The sequence below is a fragment of the Anopheles arabiensis genome, chromosome 3 (genome assembly GCF_016920715.1).
Source record: "Anopheles arabiensis isolate DONGOLA chromosome 3, AaraD3, whole genome shotgun sequence".
Taxonomy (NCBI): domain Eukaryota; kingdom Metazoa; phylum Arthropoda; class Insecta; order Diptera; family Culicidae; genus Anopheles; species Anopheles arabiensis.
The window spans coordinates 24,513,028-24,531,491 of NC_053518.1; the positions used below are offsets into that span (position 1 = coordinate 24,513,028).

The 18,464-nt window shown below is 52.9% G+C and overlaps 2 protein-coding genes and 1 long non-coding RNA gene across 3 annotated transcripts; 1 reads left to right on the plus strand and 2 right to left on the minus strand.

Annotated features, from left to right (window-relative positions):
- Positions 1 to 293: 293 nt before the first annotated feature.
- Positions 294 to 13,759, minus strand: LOC120904721 (CCR4-NOT transcription complex subunit 1). The gene is made up of 12 exons (XM_040314959.1): positions 13,224 to 13,759; positions 11,108 to 11,314; positions 10,695 to 10,875; positions 5,906 to 10,569; positions 5,715 to 5,825; positions 3,993 to 4,622; positions 3,570 to 3,920; positions 2,931 to 3,488; positions 1,655 to 1,896; positions 1,357 to 1,567; positions 1,130 to 1,278; positions 294 to 1,047 (listed from the first exon to the last, which is right to left on the minus strand). The coding sequence occupies exons 1-12, from the start codon at positions 13,323 to 13,325 to the stop codon at positions 954 to 956; spliced, it is 7,500 nt and encodes a 2,499-aa protein (XP_040170893.1). The 5' UTR covers positions 13,326 to 13,759; the 3' UTR covers positions 294 to 953.
- Positions 13,760 to 15,008: 1,249 nt separating this feature from the next.
- LOC120904724 lies at positions 15,009 to 18,127 on the plus strand. The gene is made up of 3 exons (XR_005739816.1): positions 15,009 to 15,101; positions 15,190 to 15,443; positions 18,040 to 18,127. It is a non-coding gene; the product is annotated as an uncharacterized LOC120904724 (long non-coding RNA).
- LOC120904723 (exocyst complex component 3) lies at positions 15,089 to 17,664 on the minus strand. Its single transcript, XM_040314960.1, has 2 exons — positions 16,495 to 17,664; positions 15,089 to 16,422 (listed from the first exon to the last, which is right to left on the minus strand). The coding sequence occupies exons 1-2, from the start codon at positions 17,464 to 17,466 to the stop codon at positions 15,181 to 15,183; spliced, it is 2,214 nt and encodes a 737-aa protein (XP_040170894.1). The 5' UTR covers positions 17,467 to 17,664; the 3' UTR covers positions 15,089 to 15,180.
- Positions 18,128 to 18,464: the final 337 nt, after the last annotated feature.

Genomic DNA, 18,464 nt, shown 5'->3' on the forward strand with positions numbered 1-18,464 from the left:
ACGGCCAAAGGTATGTGGTGATACGCGCGATTAGATTATGGTTTTGGGTGAGTTTTACCGGCACGTTCTCTCTCTCTCTCTCTGGAATACATTTGACTACAAATCGTCTTTATGTGATACGTTTCTTCTTCTAATATTTGCTATTTTTAACTGATTGTCGACAGACAATATGTGAAGAAGCATATCACAACAAAGAGAAAAGTTGTGTTGGGTAAGTGCAAACAAATCTCAAGCTTTGCACAGAGACCCGGTCTGTTAAAACAACGTGACACCCATGAGACACACCACGTTCGTTAGATTTCAAATTCGAATCCCTTATTTATTACACTTATTACGAACAATTTTATTCTATATCTAGTGCATCGAGTAAAATGTATCGCACCGATCTAGAACATCCTTTTACAGTACTATTTTGCAACTCTGTACATCGCTACTTACATTATTACTCACAACAACAAAAAAGACGTGTAGATTCGCACACCGACCAAAAGCAACGTTAAGCTGTACCTTGGGAGGAAACGGCAATCTCCCGTCACCTTCAGCGGCCACTCCAAAGGTGACGGAGGAAAATGTAACCGTGGCTGGGGACGAATCGTTTCGGTTTTCGATTACTTACACACGTTTTCCTAAACCTGTTCTCGCTCGCAAAATGTACAGTTTCGGCTCAAATGAACTAAGATAGTTTCGCGTTTGACGTTTGATGCTTGGCTGTTCTCCATCTAATCCATCAATTTCCCTACATTAAAGAGGACGTGCACTGACTTGTTGTGACAATGGTATCGCGTATGTACAGATGGTGTGTGTTTGCCTAATTCTGTTCAGTTTTATCGTCAACCGACACCCAACGGGTTTTTTTTTTGTAATTCTTTTTCTTCGGGCTGACGTTTCGGGTGTTTGATATTATCGATGCTGTGTTGCCGCAAAGCTGGAGCCTGATGTTGGCAACCATATATTTAGCTGCACTCGGTGATATCCGGCTCGACGTTTTGAATTTGCTGCTGGCTCTTGCTCGTGACCATGCACGACTTTGCCACCGATTCGAAAAGTCTACAAAAATACAATGTGCAATAAGTTAGTATTATGTGTTTCTTAGCTGTTCACAGTTGTAATTTGCGCTCCCAACACTCACCGTTCAATTTCTGGCGCACAGTGCACGAAATCGTGATCCCAGAACTTGTAGATCGGATTCTTGATCAGCTCGATGAACGTGATCAGCAGACCCCACGGATGCGGACGATTGACGATCAGGCGCTCGAGCAAAACGCGCGTGATTTGTTCCTGCGCGTGCAGAGAAAGAAGAACATACGATTACTTCCAAACAACACCCACAAGCGCCTTTCGCTCCAGAAAACATACCTGAATGGCTTCCGAGTTTGCCTCTGCGAACAGGTACAGTATGCAGCAGCTGAAGTAGTGCGTGTGGCTGTTCGGATAGCGCAGCTGGTTGGCGATCGCGTTCAGGAACAGGTAGCGTCCCTCCGTGTCCAGATCGACCGCCAGGTTTTGGAAGATATCCATGTGCGCGCTGTGTATAATCGTGGACATTGTTGGGCCCAAATTTTTCGATCTAAAACAAACGGACAAAACGGATTGTTATAAGTACGGCTAGCACGAAGGAAAACAAATAATTTTTCTCTTTTCTATGATTTCTTACCGAATGTGAGCAATTGCTTGGGTGCCAACGTACAGCACGAGCGCGTTCATCAGCGGAATATTGTAGCGCGAGCCGACCTCGTTCGAGATCTGCAGATTGGAGCGCAACTCCGACAGGAAGGTGACCGGTGCGCGGGCCTTCAGGTACGAGTCGAGATCCTTCTTGAAGCTTACCGGCTGAATGGAGGACGCGTAGTTGATGGAAATCCGTGGCGATCCTCCAATGTCATTCAGCATATCGACCTAAAGGAAAAATCAAGTTATTTTAACAATTAAATTCATCCATTTCTAGATCCTTTGGCAACTAGTGTTGCAAAATGTCACTGTCAATGTCATAAAAAAACTCTGACTGAAACAAAATCCATGTCAGCGTCACATACTATATTTTGATGATCAGAGATGATAATCAAAACGTTTGTTGTAATCAATACATGCTTCGTGACAATAAATTTTGCGACCACCACTTGGTCAGCCATTATGTCATGACCTTTTTTACTATGATCAGTTCTGCAAAATGTCACAGACAACATAGTCATGATAAATTTCGGCTGAAACAAAATCGTGTCAGCGTCACGAGCTCTACTGTGATGATTAGAGGAGATACTCAAATAGTTGGTGCGAAAATTACATGCCTGGTGACATTTTGTGCGGTCAACTCTTGGTCAGTCACTTGGTCGCGACATTTTCTGTCGGTAATCATCACGATAGCCATGGGAGATATGGAGTGCTTGCGAGTGGTTCCAAGATACCAAATGAGCATGCTTTCTCGCTCAGATTGACCCAACAGACAATCAAAGCAGGCAGAGCTAGCAAGAATGCTCATTTTGTTGCACCACACACGCCAAGTGTATTCCAAGAATGTCGTGATTGTCATCGACGGAAAATGTCGTGACCAAGTGAGTGACAAGGAGTTGGGTGCTTAAAAAATTGTCACCAAGGATGTGATTGATCCACCAAATGTTTGAGTCTCACCGCTGATCATCTCCGTTTCAGTCATGAGTGTTGGTGACTGAAACAGTGGCATTAGGCAGCACTGTTCACAGCCAGAAAAATTATGATTATGCTTGCGACGACATTAAGCTCAGCTTGTCAGTCAGAGTATCGCGCTTGACTCAAGCACTCGCATGTCTTGTTCGGCATGTCATGGCGCACTTTCATTGAGTATCAGCAATGAGTATCAAGCTACTATATGATATGTTCATTGCTTTCGTTGGTGAACATCCCATGATGCTCATGACATTTTGCAGCACTGATTGACGACAACCACTCTACTCTACCTTCAGGTTCGGCGTGAACGGATCGGGCAGGCGCATGTTGCGCGGGTACGGCGACAGGATCAGGTTGCGCATCTGGATGCAGTTTGACGGGATGACGTCGCAGAACGCGAAATGGTAGTCGCACAAAAACTCGGGAAAATCGTGCAGCAGCACCAGCAGCACGCGCAGCGTACCCTTGTACAGATGCTGCACCGGCTTGGCTAGCTCGGCATTGCGCAGGAACGGGGCCAGATACTTGAACAGGTCGATCAGGAGCTGCGAGTACATGTGCCAGCCCTTCTGCTGCGGGATCTGGGCGAGAACGCGCCCGATGAAGACGCGGTGCGCAATCAGCTCGAGCCAGGAGTAGCAGAAGCCGGGCGCCGCGGACGGGCGCAGTATGTGGAACGTGTGGCAGAACGCCGTGATCACGCTGATGCTGATGTTCTCCAGGATCGGATCGTGCGTGGTCAGCTCGAGGAAGAGCATGGCGAAGATGCGATGGTAGCCGACCTGCTGGAACGCGGTCGTGTGGACCTCCTGATCGTGCAGCAGTATGCCGATGATGATACCGAGAATCTAAAAAAAGAGCAAAGATAGGAATGGTTAAAGTGAGCTCAAATTAAACATTAAAGCAGCACAGTTGCGATCTCTCAGTACCTTATTCAGCAGATTCAGCTTCGTGTTGGTGCTGCCACTCTCGCCGGAGTGCTTTACCAGCAGCGCAATCAGCCGAACGTACGCGTCGATAAACTGGAAGATTTTCGTTTTAGCGTTCGGCTCGTTCATGTTGCGATACGTCAGATCGATGCAGTACTGCGTGGCGAAGCGGAAGAAGCGCGTCAGCGGCTCATCGCCCTTCAGTATGCCGTGCGCGTTCATCTTGCCCACAAACACACTGAAACCCTTGAGCGGATCGCGGCACGTGTTGGGCGACAGTGCAATCGTGACCCAGTCCTTGAGCAGGAACTCGGCCCGCTCGAGAAAACCGGGCGAATCGTCAATGTCCGACTGCGAAAAGAGGGAAGAAAACATATTTATAGAAAGCCTGCTATACACATGTATACATTCAACAACACTTACCCGTGCCTGGGCCACACCCGCGTGGATGTACGAGGTCGGCCCAACGATGGCACGATCCATCAGGAACGAGTTCGGATCGTGATTGGCGCGCAGCATCTCGATCAGGTGCGTCAAACCTTCCGGTGCGCGCGGGTGCGCCGTCAGCCGGTGCAGCATCTCGATCGTGCCGGCCAGATCGTTCTCGGTGATGGCCGAATTGTGCCGCTCGTCGATGAAGAACGTCTGCAGCAGCTGCATGGCGAACACGACCGCCACGTAGTTGTTCCCATTGTCCATCAGCTGCACCAGCATCATGTCGAACTGCTGCATGTTAACAAAGTTGGACGTAATCAGCAGATCGACCGCTTCCACGTTGTAGCGCAGCTCCTCCCGGCACTCCAGCATGTAGCGCGTGATCGCTTTGTTCGTCCACATCGGACCGAACAGCCGATGGTCCTGCATCAGGCGCATCACGCGCAGATGAATGTCCCGGTACAGCTTGACGTGCTCGATCTGGTCCGGGATGTTGATTAAACCTTCCAGCAGGCCCTCGACTGCCTTGTTCAGCAGCGTGCAACCGGTCAGATTGTCGAGCGAACGGTGCGCGTGAATCAAACACTCCAGCAGCTGCTCCATGTTGTTGGTGTGAAGCTAATGGTGGATGCAAACCAGTAGATTAGATTTGGTGATGAGAAAAATGAAGTTTTCGTCGGAGTCGATTTCGACTAGATCCGAAGTTTTCTGATATCAATTCCGGATAGTAGGTCCGGAATCATTTTCCGGAATCGATTCCGAAATTGGTTCGATTCCGATGCTGGAATCAACTCCGGAGTCGATTCCGATGCTGGAATCGATTCCGATGCTGGAATCAACTCCGGAGTCGATTCCGATGCTGGAATCGATTCCGATTCCGATTCCAGAACCGATTCCAATTCTGGATCCGAAACGGCTCCGGAAATGGTTCCACGATCGGTTCCGAAATCGGATCCAGTTCCGGAATCTGAATCGGTTCCAGAATAGAAATCGGCTCCAGAATCGGAATTGGCTTCGAAATCGAAGTCGATCCTCATAAGAATAAGTGCTTGGATCCAATGATCCTACGTATTGATAGCCCCAAAGAATCAAAGTTCACTTGTTCTCATGGAGTTTCTAGAGTCAATTCTAATTCTGGAGTTAATTCTGGAGCTCTAAAGTTGATTCCGGACTCCGGATACATCTTCGGAATCGGATCCGGAATTGGAATCGGTTCCGGAATCGGAATCGACTCCGGAGTTGATCCCAGCATCGGAATCGACTCCGAAATTGATTCCGAATACGGGTAGGTCCGATTCCGAGCTCTCACCATTAGTTTGTACAAAATGATGCTACGTATTGATAGCCGCAAGGAATCAAAATATGCTTGTAAATGACCCAGTCTCATTGAGCTTCCCGGACTGATTTCGCTTCTGAAACTTCTTTTTCAATTCACGAACTGTTTCTCATTCCGGAGCTAATTCCAATTTTTGAGTCAATACTGATTCCGTTTCCGGAGAAAATTGCGATTTCCAGATCGAATCCAATTCCGGAGCCGATTCTGATTCCGAAGTCAACTGCGGAGTCGACTCCGGAATCGACTTTGGAATCGGAATCGACTCCGGAGTTGGTTCCGAATACGGAATCGGATAGGTTCGATTCCGAGCTCCCACCACTAGATTATATACTTGCTACGAGCAGTAACATGTAGCCCATATCTCGGGCACCTACCTGCAATATCGGCACGAGACGTGTCGTTTTGATGAACGTATCCATCTTACTCGCCAGCTCATCGTAGATCGCACCGATCTCGTCCGGCGTAGCAACGAATGGCAGCATCTCCTAAAATCGACAACCAACACTCAATTAGTTTCTTTTCATCTACTCTCTCTCTCTCCTTATCCCTCTGATTCACCACTTACCGCCATCTTGGGGGCAAACTGGGCCGCATCGCGTTCCGTAATCGGCAGGAAGCCGGGAATGTTGCGCGAAAACTCCTCGTACACTGCCAGCTGGCTCGGCGACACGCCGCCCACATTCAGCTTGATGCGCTCGGGCATCCGTTCCGCATGGTACGACAGTACGGCCGCGTCCCAGTAGCGCCGGCCCTCCTGCCGCGCCAGCTTGCGCAGCTGGAAGTCCTCCGCCAGTATCTTGTCCATCTCGATCGCCACCTTCTCGATGGCCGTCTTCTGGATGAACGCGGTCACCAGCTCAATGTTGTCCATCGCCAGCTGCTGGGCGGCGTGCTCAATGATCGCTTCCTTCTGCGCGCTACCGACCGCGGCCGCGAACGCCACCTTGATGTTGTTCTGAATCGTCTGCACCATCTGGTCGCGGCACGTGATCATCGCCATGCCCGCCACCAGACTGCGCGCCATATTGTGGGCCGACCGGCGCATCCGCGTCTCGTCCGAGTCGAGCGCGAAATCCTTGCGCACGATCTGTTCGGTCGTTTTGGACGCAATCTTCACGCTGCGATCCACGATCAGCGAGATCCACTCGGAGATGGTGCGCTCCAGGCAGCTCTTCACGATCACCTTCAGGTGCGTTTGGGTGTGCAGGATCGCCACCGTCGGATGGTACACGATGTGCTGCGCGTTCAGGCTCGGGTTCGCAATGTTAATGTCGGAGTAGTGGAAGCGTGGCTCCGGCGGACCGGTCGCTGCCAGCGCCGGATCCATCGCCACGTTTGCCGGCGAGCTGGACGGTCCGCTCGAGCCCATATCGTCCGGGCCGGCCCCGGGAGGAAGCTGCGGCACGACGGCAACAACACCGCCACCACCACCTCCACCACCGCCGCCGCCCACATTACCCCCGACACCGAGTCCGGCCACGCCCGCACCACCCATCACCGCCGCGGCGGCCGTCTCCTTCGGTGGTTTCGGCTGCGACAGCTGATACTCGATGTTTTGCGCCCGCTCCGGGTCCTTCAGGTAGATGGCCGGCTTGAGGTCGCTGACGTCAATGTTGAGGTTCTTGCACAGCACCTCAATTTCGAACTTCAGGTTCAGCTTCAGGTCCGGCTCCTGGTGCAGCTCCGCCAGCACGTTCATGATCGACATCGTCCACGGGTTCGGTGGCTTGAACACCTTGCTCTTCGCGCACGATTCCAGCACCTTCGCCACGAACGGCACGACGTACAGCAGCTCCTGCTGGCCCTTGTTGTACGCCTCCACCAGCAGCGACTTCACGTCAATGTCCAGGTGCAGGATCGGCTTGTTGCGCCCGAGCGTCATCATGCCCAGCCAGTGGCCGAGATTCTTCAGCAGCGAGCGGTCGGAAAAGTTCGCAATGCCCTTGTCCGACCGCAGCAGCACGCGGATGTTGCGGAACGTTTCCTTCGTCACCAGCCGGTTGATTTCCGGTATCTTGAGCGCGTCGAGAAAGTTCGAGTACAGCACGTGGAAGTTCACCTCGATCGAGGCACGCTTCAGCACGAGATACTGCGCCAGCCAGGTGTAGTAATCCTTCTGCAGTATCTCCTTGATCTCCTCGCACTTCTGCTGCAGATTGATCTGGCTCAGGTTGTTGAAGATGAACGCCGTCTTGTCCTGGATGGCGTCCGGCGGCGCAATGATCTTCTCCTCCCGGTCCTGTGTCGCCACCAGCAGCGTGTCGATGTTGGTTGCGTTTGCAATCGATTTGACGCGCGGCGGTTGTCCACCGCCGCTGCTTCCACCAGTGGCACCACTGTTGCCGCTTGAGCCGGCAACACCTGCACCCGCCCCACCGCCACCGCTAGCACCTGCCGCTCCACCGCCGGCTGCACCGGGAGGGATTAGCTGGGCGGAAAGATTGATCTTTCCAGGCGTACCCGCACCGGCCCCACCGGCAGCAGCAGCAGCGGCGGCGGCTGCGGCTGCAGCTGCAGCCGAAGCGGACGTAGAAACACCAGCCAGCGTGAGGTTGCTCGTGCCGGTGACGGAGTTGCTCCGATAGAGCGGATTGCCCACCGGTCCACCCCGACCGGCCGCCCCGCTCGGCATGAACTGCAAAATCGACGGTGGCAGCGGCCCCGGACCAAGCGTTTTGTTCGGCGGCTCCTGGCCCTGCGACCCGTACTCGATGTACTCGATCAGGTGCGCCGGGAACTCGCTAAAGTGCGCGATCGAGTGCACATACTCGCAGTACTTCGGGTACAGGTGCAGCTTGTTCTTGAACCGGTCCAGCGCGGTAATGCCGAAGTAGTACATCTTCGTGCCTTCCGGCTTTTTCAGCGCATCGAGCACGCAGCGCAGCGCCAGCCCGAGCGCCACGTACGTGGTGACGAGATTGCGCTCCACCATGCCGCCGAACAGCTGGGCCGTCGTCTGCAGCTCCTTGTCCGGGTACTGGGGGAAAAACTTATACTCCTCGAACAGGTTGCGCAGCATGCACTGGTACACGTCGTTCTCGTGCCGGTTCGGCGAGTCCTTGTAGCGCTGCAGCATGTCCAGCACCTCGTCGATCGACAGCGTCGGATGCGGCGGCAGGTTGTAGATGCGCTGGAAGTAGCTGTTCGCCTCGTCCTCCACCTCCTTCGAGACGGGCACCGGTGCGTCGGCCGTGAACGGGGCGAGCGCCTGGGTGGGAATGCCGGCGGCGCCGGCGGCCGCCGCCGCCCCGAGCTTATCGTTCGGCGTTTGCTGCAGCCGGCTGAGCGTGCCGGCCTGGGCAGCGGCGGCCGCACCGGGCGGCAGCGGCATCATCGGGAACGGGCTGCTCGAGGGCAGCAGGCGCGAGGGCGACGGCGGCGTCGCAATGATGTTGTTGAAGCTGAACGCACTGTTGCCGCCGCCGGGGCCACCGATGCTAAGGCCGCCAATGTTCGCGGTCAGGCTGTTGAGCGAGTCCACCATCGGGGGCAGCAGCTGGCTGCCCATCGCATTGGCCCCGAACGCTTCCAGGCCGCGGTGCGACCGGAGCACGCCGGGCGGCGGCGGCTGCTGCTGCTGCTGCTGAGGCGCCTGCTGCTGCTGCTGTTGCTGCTGGGCGCGCGACTTCGAGTTCAGCAGCATACCGTACTGCATCATGCTGTGGATCATGTCCGCCACCTCGGGCGTACAGCTCGCGATGCATGCCTGCAAACAGTTCAGTATGGTGATGAGCGTTTCGGGCGGCAGCTGGGACGACTTCGGGATCTGCTCCTCGCTGTACTTGCCGCCCAGGATTTGCGGGCAGCGGCGCTGCAGAAACTTCAGTATCGTCTTCACGAACGGTTCGCCGTGGTCGCGTATCTTGTCCGCCAGCCACTTCTCCAGCTTGAGGTATTCGCGGCGCGACGCCAGGCAGGCCAGATCGATGATGAACATGTACGTGCGAATGTTGAGCAGATTGGACAGCGCCTTCAGGTCCTGCGCGACATCGAGGATGCGGGACAGCCGCGACTGGTCGCCCTCCCCGACCATGTACCAGTCGGACATGGCGTGCAGGATGATCGGGCGCAGCGTCACGTTGAACGTGGAATGGTTCCAGGCGTGGTGCAGTATCGTGCCCGCGTTCGGATGGTTGCCGAGGAAGATCGGCACCAGATTGGTGAACAGCTCCTGCCGGGCCGTCGTCATCGGCGGGTTGATCTGCAGCAGCGCCAGAAACAGCACGTCCGGGCAGAGCGAACCGGGCACCTTGAAAATCTTCATCACCTTCTCGCTCAGGTTCGCATGGTCCGCGATGTACAGCAGCACGTCCACCAGGTGGAGCGACATCCAGCACGCCACCTCCTTGCTGTCCGTCTCCGGCGGCGTCTTCAGCAGATCGAGCGACACGCTAGTGTAGATGTGGTCGGCGAACGAGTACAGGTCGGAGTTTTTCAGTATCAGCGAAATGATCGACAGCTGACCTTCGACGTTCGTCCACCGCTGATACAGACACTCCACCGGGAAGGTTTGGCCCATGTTGCTCGCCTGCATGCCCATCTTCACGATCGTCAGCAGCAGCGACAGCCCGGCCCGGTCCTTCAGCAGAAACTCCGGATGGTCCAGCGCAACGCACACCTCCTTCCAGTTAAGGGCAGGCACTACCTCCTTCAGCGCCTGCACCAGCACCTCCGGCTTCCAGGTGGTGACTTCCGACGCGGACGACCCCCCATTGCCATCCTTGCCCTTCTGGCCGGACGGATCGCCACTGCCCTGCGGCCAGAAGGCGCTCGGCGTCGGCAGATTGATGCTACTCTCCGACAGCGACTCGTGCGTCAAGCACATGGACGACACAATCTTCGCCACATCCTGGGGCGTGATGTCGCGCCCGCCCACCTTCAGCAGATGGTTCCGGCAGTCGTCGAGCGTCGCGGTGAACGAGTAGCCCACCTCCACGACCAGATTGGTCCAGGACGTTTTCATGATCGACGATTGCAGGATGCTGTGCGTGTTGAGCTTCAATATTTCGGCCGAAATTTCCGAACTCTCCGCGTACAGCAGCGGCGCTAGGATGAGCGGCACGCGGTCACGCGGAAAGTCGCGGCACAGCTGGCTCCGGAAGCGCTCGTACGTTTGGTCGGTAAGCCCGAGGGCGGTGTGCCGGCCGTACGAGATTAGGGACAGTATCTGCTGCAGAAACTCGGGCGATACGTCGTTAAGGCTGCCCTCTACGTTGTTGCTGCCCGAGTCTGGAGCGAAAGCGAGTCGGAAATGGAAAGAAATGTAACGTTTAATTTGAAAAAGGAAAGGACAAATTCTGCACAATAATGAAGCATGTTTTGCTTTCAATAGGAAACAGTGCCTTTTCACTCACCAGAGTCGATGTAGCTCTCGATTAGCTCGGTGAGACAGTTCTTAAGGTGCGCTTCCGCAAACCGCACTATCTCCGGCTGTTCCGAGTGCAGCAAAGCGATCGAAAGCGCCGTTTCCTGGATCGGTGTACAGGAGAGCGTTTTCGAGATCTGTGCCAGCAGGTTCGATGTCGGCTTCAGGGACTGTGCGTGTATAGGTAGCAACAATCGGTCACAAAGCCAGTCATGCAGAACAACGCATCCGCAAGAGCGCACGAGAGGGACAGAGGCACAGCGAGAGGGAGCGCCAATGAGAGAGAAAGAGTTAAAAAAATTATTATGTATCAATATGTCACAGCCAAACGCATTCGGGCACACACAGTAGGCGCGACCACCTCCATTTTGCTCCCCGCAACCATTACCAGCGGGCACTTACCTTTTGCTGCGGGAACGGATTGTCGACGGCGAAGCAAACGTTGGCGACCAGCTGCGGTTTATTTGTCAGGCTCGCGAGTTCCGTGGCCAGTAAGCGAGCCTGGCAATAACCCCTGGCGGCGGAATGTGTGGCGTCCCCGAAGTCGATCGAGGAGAACAGACAACGCAGCAAGTGACGGTCGGCCTCTAGTCCGAAGTCCTTCACCAGCTACAACACCAGTGGGGGGTTTCGGGAAGGCGAGAAAATTTCCATGCACGTAACACAGCAGGCCCAAAAGTGTTACCCGGGAGTGTAAGATGAAGACGACCACCCGCCGGAACCGATGGAGAAGAAGCAGGACGCAATCACCAAGAGACAAAAAAAAAAAGAAAAGGAAGAAAACGTATCGAAATAAGATTATCACAGTTTTTTGTGTTAAGATTTGCCCCCTTCCAGACAAAAGAACACTACCACAGAGAGGCGGCGGCGTGCGCGGCCGAAGCAACTGGAACACTTTCGATAAAAATGACCGTGACACGGAGGGGGAAAACATGAAAAGAAGTAAGACACAAAAGTTCTTGCAAACCTTTCTTCACGCCGTGAACGACCGAGGCTGTCGCCCTGCCTGGCTGCCGCTGCGCGTTTTCGGGGAAAGACGGACCCCCGCCGCAGCAGAAGAATGGAACCGAACAGAAGTATTGGTGAGACGATTATTCCTACCCGTGCCGTGTAACTACTTCACTCCTTGGTCCCCTTTTTTGTTTGGTCACAACTCCAGCAAAATCGGCTTGCCCGGAGAATTTTCCATCGTTTTATGCGTTTTTCCTATTCCTTTTTCCTTGGCTTATTTCACCGTAAAACCCGTGTGCACCCTTGCAGGCAACAGAAGAAAGCCCCGTGTACTGCACTCTCCAGATCCAAAGTCGCTTCTCTTTCACTTCCGATCAAACAACATGGCGGAGCATGGAATGACTGCTGGCAGCATCGGCTACGCTCAACAGCAACGCCGCCATCGGTGCTGGTGCTGGACGGGCAGCTGTCAGTGCGGTGCTGTAGCAGCAGCCGCAGCAGCAGCTCGGGAAGAAGATGGGAAGGAAGAAGAAAACGGCAAACGTCACATCGGTTGCCCTGGGCGAAAGGGAGCAGCAGGCGCTTACGAAACACAAACAACTCACGGAAGCATATATCAATTTGCCATTTTTATAGCTGCCCGTTTTGGGGATTGGATAAATTTGCCTTAAATGGTGGACAATTTAAAGGCAAACAATTCATTTTTGTAGAGAGATTCACTTTGAGTGGACTTTGACACGGAATTCACATACATTTTGAGCAGCTTTTATGTGGAATATTACGTACATTGACATTCCTCTGCATGTGCAGCACGGTAACGTGTTCCAGCAGGGTCAGGAAGAAAGGCAAAATAGGATTTAACATATGCACCTAGCATGGCTTTGAGCGGCAATATCCACAAGGCTGCTCATTTAAATACAAGTCCCTCCTACACACTCGAAGTGCAAACAAATGAATCATTCTCTACATTCAGTGCCGTTCGTTGGCTGGAAATTTAATCGTTGGGTGACAGGGCGACATTACTAACACATCCAGCGAGCGCGCGACTTATCAATTGTCGTAATATTTGTGCAATGAACGGTTGATACAATAGAGAAGCACCTGCCGAGCAATAGTTCGTCCCCCGTAACACCCAGAGCAGGGCTCGGCTGGCCGTCAAATCATCCGTTCCTCTATTACGAACATCCTATAAATAGCTTTTTGCTTCCTCAACCACACAACCGCATTCGAGACCACTCCGCAGCGTAGAATCGCGAGCAGAATTGCAGGCAAGATTCTGAGCAGGCGACGACACTGTTCCATTCCATGCCACCGAGTAGCTCCTCTGCCCGAGCTTTACGTATTTTATAAACATTCCACAACAATGCGCGCGCCCCCGCCCTACTGCGCCGAGAGGGAGGATTCGCCCTGTTTCGACTTTCTCCCGAGCGATCGCTTATGTTTTTGCCACGGATCTGGCAGCGGGTCTGGCTGTTCACAACCTCTCGCAGCCCGCACTTTCTTTTGCTGTGCTGCTCACGCGGGGGACGTTGATCTCATCCCACCCAAATGGGGGTTTTCCACCTACCTGCGCTAGCTGACGTGCTGTGGCCGGGGAGTTTTTCTTGTTCACGTTCGACACTAAGTGAGCGATCTGCGATAAGGCGTATGTGAAAGGCTCTTGGTTCATGCTTCCATCCAAATCGATTCCGAGCGCTTACAACACGGCGGTTGCAGCCCTCCCCAAGTGTGCCACGGCAGAAATTGGTAGGATGACGACGACGACGACGGCCGCGGGGATCTTTCGCGTGGCCGAGGACGGGACTCACTTGGACCGACGTTCGAGAGCGTAACACACACGATTGCTGCCACACACCACACCACGCTTGCCTCGCTAGAAGCGAAGGTTCCTGTTTTCCTGCGCGTTTTGTTTGTTGACGACTGTGTAGTCTCCGTGCGTTTTTTGTGTTGTTGTGTGCCGTGGGCTTTCTGGGGAGGCGATGTGTACAGCGACAGCAAGGGGCCCTGGCACGCTGGCGAACGGATGATGCAAACAGACACTTTTTCTCCTCCGTTTCGATTTGTTGACGACGACGACGTGCGTTATTGAACTGGGCAGCACCAGCTATCGGGCGTTTGACAGCTCAGCTGACACAGTTTGACAGGGATGGCGGCGAGCGATTTTCTTGCTTTCAAGCAAGCGGCGGTGCTGGTTGCCATAATTTGTGCCATAAAATTAAAAGGAGGGAAAAATCGCAAAATTTCCTGGAATATAACTAGAATCTTTTTTAGATTGTATGTTAAATTATGTTTCAGAAGTGAAACAAGAATTTACTCCAGTGTAAGTATTGTTCTAGAAACCATTCCGTGTTTGCTACGGTGCCTGGACCCATTCTGATCTGAGAACCTGTCCTGAGCATAATTCGGGTCCAGAATCTCGGAGAACCTATTCCGGTCATGCTGCTCAACCTGAATTTATCTCGGTGTTGGTACAGTACGAATCCCTTCAGAAGATAATTCTAAATCTCACCGTTGAACTTTGAACTCATTCTGAACTAGTGATGGGAAAAATGAAGATTTCATTGGAATTAATTCAGCTCCAAAGTTTTCGAGAATCGATTCGGGATATAGGTCCGGTATCAGTTTGTGGAATCGATTCTAGAATCGAAATCAGAACCGGCTCCGTAATCGCAGTTGGCTCCGGAATCGATTCTGACTTTAGAATTGGTTCCGGAATTGGAATCAGAACCGGCTCCAGAATCGATTCTGACTTCGGAATTGGTTCCGGAATCGGCTTCGGCATCGGTTCCAGAATCGATATTGGCTCCGGGATCAGAATTGGTTTCGAAATCGGAATCAGTTTCGACATCGTCATCTCTTTTGTGATCCGTTTGGATCCAATGATGCTAAGTATTGATATCCGCAAAGAACCAAAAATTACCTGTAAACGATCCATTCTCCTGGAGATTCTCGAACTGATTTCGCTTTTGAAACTTCTTATTTCAATTCAAGAACTGATTCTCGTTCCGGAGCGAATTCCATTTCTGGATCCTGATTCCGTTACCGGAGCTCATTGCTATTTCCAGGACGAATCCGATGTGGCTTTCGATTACAAAATCGATTCCGAAATTGATTCCAGGGCCGACTCTGGAATTGGCTTCGGAGTAAACTCCGGAATCGGCTCCGGAGTTAACTCCGGAATCGACTCCTGTTTAAACTCCGGAATCGACTCCGGAGTAAACTCCGGAATTGGCTCCGGATTTTAATCCGGAATCGGGAATTCATCGGGAGAGCATCGGAATCAGCTCCGGAATTGATTCCAAACACGGAATCGAAATCGAACAGGTCCGATTCTAAGCTCCCACCAGTATTCTGAACCTGTTCCGGTTCCAAAAACCGATAATTTATCTCGAACATCCCTTCATGTTCTTCCCATCGTCAGACACGTCACCGTGAATAATGTTAGGTAGAATGTGTATATTGATAACATTACGCTTAATAACATAAGAAATAATACGATAACATCTAATATCCATGTTCGCCCCCTACCACAGCTTATCGGAAAACACAATCTCCTTGAAAATTGCGTCCTGCTTGTCGTGGCTGATGGTCGACTTGCGCGAAACCAGCGCATCCTGCACCTTCTCCTTCAGCTCGCTGCTCTTAAAATCATTCCGCAGATAGAACAACCGCACCAGATGGTCCTCCGTAATCGACGGGTACGACGACAGCACCGAGTGCAGATCGAGCACCAGCATCTCCGCGTCACAGTTCAACAGCCCGGCCAGATTGGAAATAACATCAATCGGTGAGTCACCCTTCGCCACGTTCGGGGCCACCTTTTCGAAGAACACCTTGATCTGCTTCGACTCCTTGGCGATTTTCTTCGCCAGCACCTCACACTCGGCCCGGTTTTTGTTCAGCCGCTTCGAAAGCATCGCCCGGATGTATCGCTTGGCGACCATTTTCTGCGCCTCGCCGATCACGTACTCAAAGTTGGCGGTGCGCAAATGGTTGTAGTCCTGGAAGTAGTCCTCCAGCGTGACGCAGATCGTGTCGACCGACACGGACGAGGTGGTCCACTTGGCGGTGAACAGCTCGTTGAAGTGTCCTTCCAGATCGAGGAACGCTTCCTCTAGCAGCACAAGACCCGTTTCGTCCCGCAGCGTTTGGTACGTTTTGACGAGCTTCTCAAACTCTTCGTAGTGTTGCGTTTTCGATTTCGGCCAGTAGAGTTGCTTCAGCTGCTGGGCAATTTCAATCATCTGCTGACAGTTGTTCACGATCGTGATGATGTGCTGGGTGAAGAAGGGCGCTTGGCTGCGGTCCCGGAAATGGCGCTCCTTGTACTCGATCACGGCGGTGCGGTAGATGTGACCGTACTTGGTCATCTGCTGGATGCTTAGTATGAGCGCGTTGAACGTCAGGTCCGAGTGGGTCGTGTTGGTGACCTGCAGATTTTGATCAATCATCTGGTAGATGATCATCGGGGCGGACGTGTGGTAGTACTGGTCGCTCGTTTCCATCTCGACACCGTTGATCCAGTCCGCCTTCTCCGTTTCCAGCGTCTTGGTCATCCACTCCTGGTAGTTTCGTTCCATCGTGCGCAGGTAGGCCGTTTCCATCTCGTGCAGGCGCTGCTTGCTTACCAGCGGCCCAACGTCGGACAGGTCAATCAGGAGGTCGGGATGTTGCATCAACTCCCGGCCGGGATAGGTGTTCATAATCCAGGACAGTATCGTCACGTACTCGTTACCCTCCAGCCCTGTTTGTATGAGTTCTTCGAGCTAAAATACAAAGAAAAGAGTTCATGTTCGAGCCGCCAAGCAGGAGCGCTGTCATGCCGCAACCGTACTTACATATTTGGACATTGCGTTGTGGTACATTTTCACGTACTCGTTCAGTATGTTGTAGTGTGGAGGAAAGCAAGGCACGCAAAGCGACTTTACCACGCGCAAATCCTCCAGCAGGAACTGCCTGGTCAGTTCGAGATCCCGCACCAGCCACATCTTGTTGTCGGACCGTTCCTCCAGCTTCGATCCTTCGATGCGCTGCACCACCGCCTCGTTCAGCACATCCAGTGCCTTTTGGCGCCAGCGTTTCGGTCGCCCGGGCGCTATGAAGCCCGTATTTTTCTGCTGCTGCAGCGCGAACGCATCGGCCTTCTCCTCGCGCTCGATTATGCGCAGCGCCGTAACGATCACGGTCGGCTCCTTGCGCACCGTGTTGAGCGTACGCTGCAGCACGAGCCGTATTTTCTTCTCCAGCGTCACCGAAACCGTCTCCACCTTTTCGAAGTACCGCTTGAGCGTAATCTTATCGTGGGCGTTCTGTTTCGGCAGCTTGTGCAGCTCGTACAGCAGATCGTCGCGCGAGTTCTCCAGATCGGACAGACACTGGTGGGCGTGCAGCAGCTTATCCTCCTCGATCCACTGCATCGCCTTGTCCACGCTGGACTGGACGGTGAAGATGTGCTTCAGGTTTTCCATCGCCGTCATGTACTGGGAATGTTTGGCATTTTCGTCCCGCACGCTCTCGAGCGTATCGTACACGGCCGGCACGTCGGTGAGCATCGCGAACGCGTTCTTCATCCGGTCGCCGATCTCCTGTATCTGATCCAGGGCGGTCTGCAGCTTCTTTACGCCTATCTTCACATCGTCCGTTTGGTTCTGCATGCACGATTTGAGCTGTGCGTCCATGGACAGGTTCTTGCGATAGATGCGCCGTCGATACTGGTCCACCTTCTCCATCTGGTTGGAGCGCTGAAACATGTTCTTCACCTCGTTCAGGGCCGCCTGGCGCGCTTCCTGATGAATCTGTTCGAGATCCATCGTACAGGGTTGATAATGTTTTAGGGGAAAAGTGAACACGAAAGCACGCCCCACGAATCGATCAATTGCTTCCACCCTCTCGAGGCGATGTGGTTTGTTGTTGTTGTTTGTTGTCAGGCAGATGACGTAAACAAGCCGGAGCACGCTCACAGAGTACCCCGCAGGCCGGTTTCACGAGCTCGTCAACGCTCCAAATCAGTGCGATTTTCCCTCGCTGGCGATGCTTTTTGTAAGTCGTTGTGAGGGTTTTGGACGTTTCGAGCGAGGGTTTTGAAGGGTTCAAGATTGCCCCCAAAAAAGCTCGCGCTGGTGTGCGATTGTGTTGGTGGGCAAAATAAATTGGCCAAAAAAATAAATACACTCCGCCACCTCCCCCCTCATCGACCTCAAGGGGTCCTACATTTCATATTTGTGCCATATTAGCATCGGCGCTCCGCCGTCTCACTTGCTCATACATGTTCCGCTCTTGCATCAGCTGATTCGGTGGTGGCTTTCTATGAACTGTCTTCATTTGCGGAATCTGTCATATATAATTATTTTCCCTACTGCGTGTTACTTTTTACCATGTGGCAGAATTTGAAGCTTGTTAACTACGCGGACTTCCCGATAGAGCTAACAGGCGGTAACAACGTCCCTCTTAAGCACTTTGGATTTCATGCGAGCCAGGCTTCCTCCGGATCATCTTACTGAGCTGTGTAAAACCACTAGGATGAAATAACCGGCACATATTGAACAGTGACCGTATGTCACGCCACGAAGGTGCTTGAGAGCGTACGATATGCCGTACGGCACTGCGCACAGGACCGCCCAGCAAGCAAATGAGGGCTGGAGCAGGTGGAGAGCACCTATCGCTGATCAGGAACATATGAGGATAAAGGAAGACATGCCTGGGCCGAATGACCTGGACAATTATTGGCATTCTGACCATGCCAACACGGCGTGGTTAACCGACAGCAGTCCTAAAAAGAATATGATGCAAATATGTAATTAAACTAATG

Coding starts and splice junctions, on each gene's coding strand:
- LOC120904721 (XM_040314959.1), bottom strand. CDS start 13,325: ATGAACCAAGAGCCTTTCACATACGCCTTATCGCAGATCGCTCACTTA. Junction 3,921..3,992: donor CGGGTGTGGCCCAGGCACGG/GTAAGTGTTGTT, acceptor CTCTTTTCGCAG/TCGGACATTGACGATTCGCC. Junction 1,279..1,356: donor CAAACTCGGAAGCCATTCAG/GTATGTTTTCTG, acceptor CTGCACGCGCAG/GAACAAATCACGCGCGTTTT.
- LOC120904723 (XM_040314960.1), bottom strand. CDS start 17,466: ATGGATCTCGAACAGATTCATCAGGAAGCGCGCCAGGCGGCCCTGAAC. Junction 16,423..16,494: donor ACAACGCAATGTCCAAATAT/GTAAGTACGGTT, acceptor TTTGTATTTTAG/CTCGAAGAACTCATACAAAC.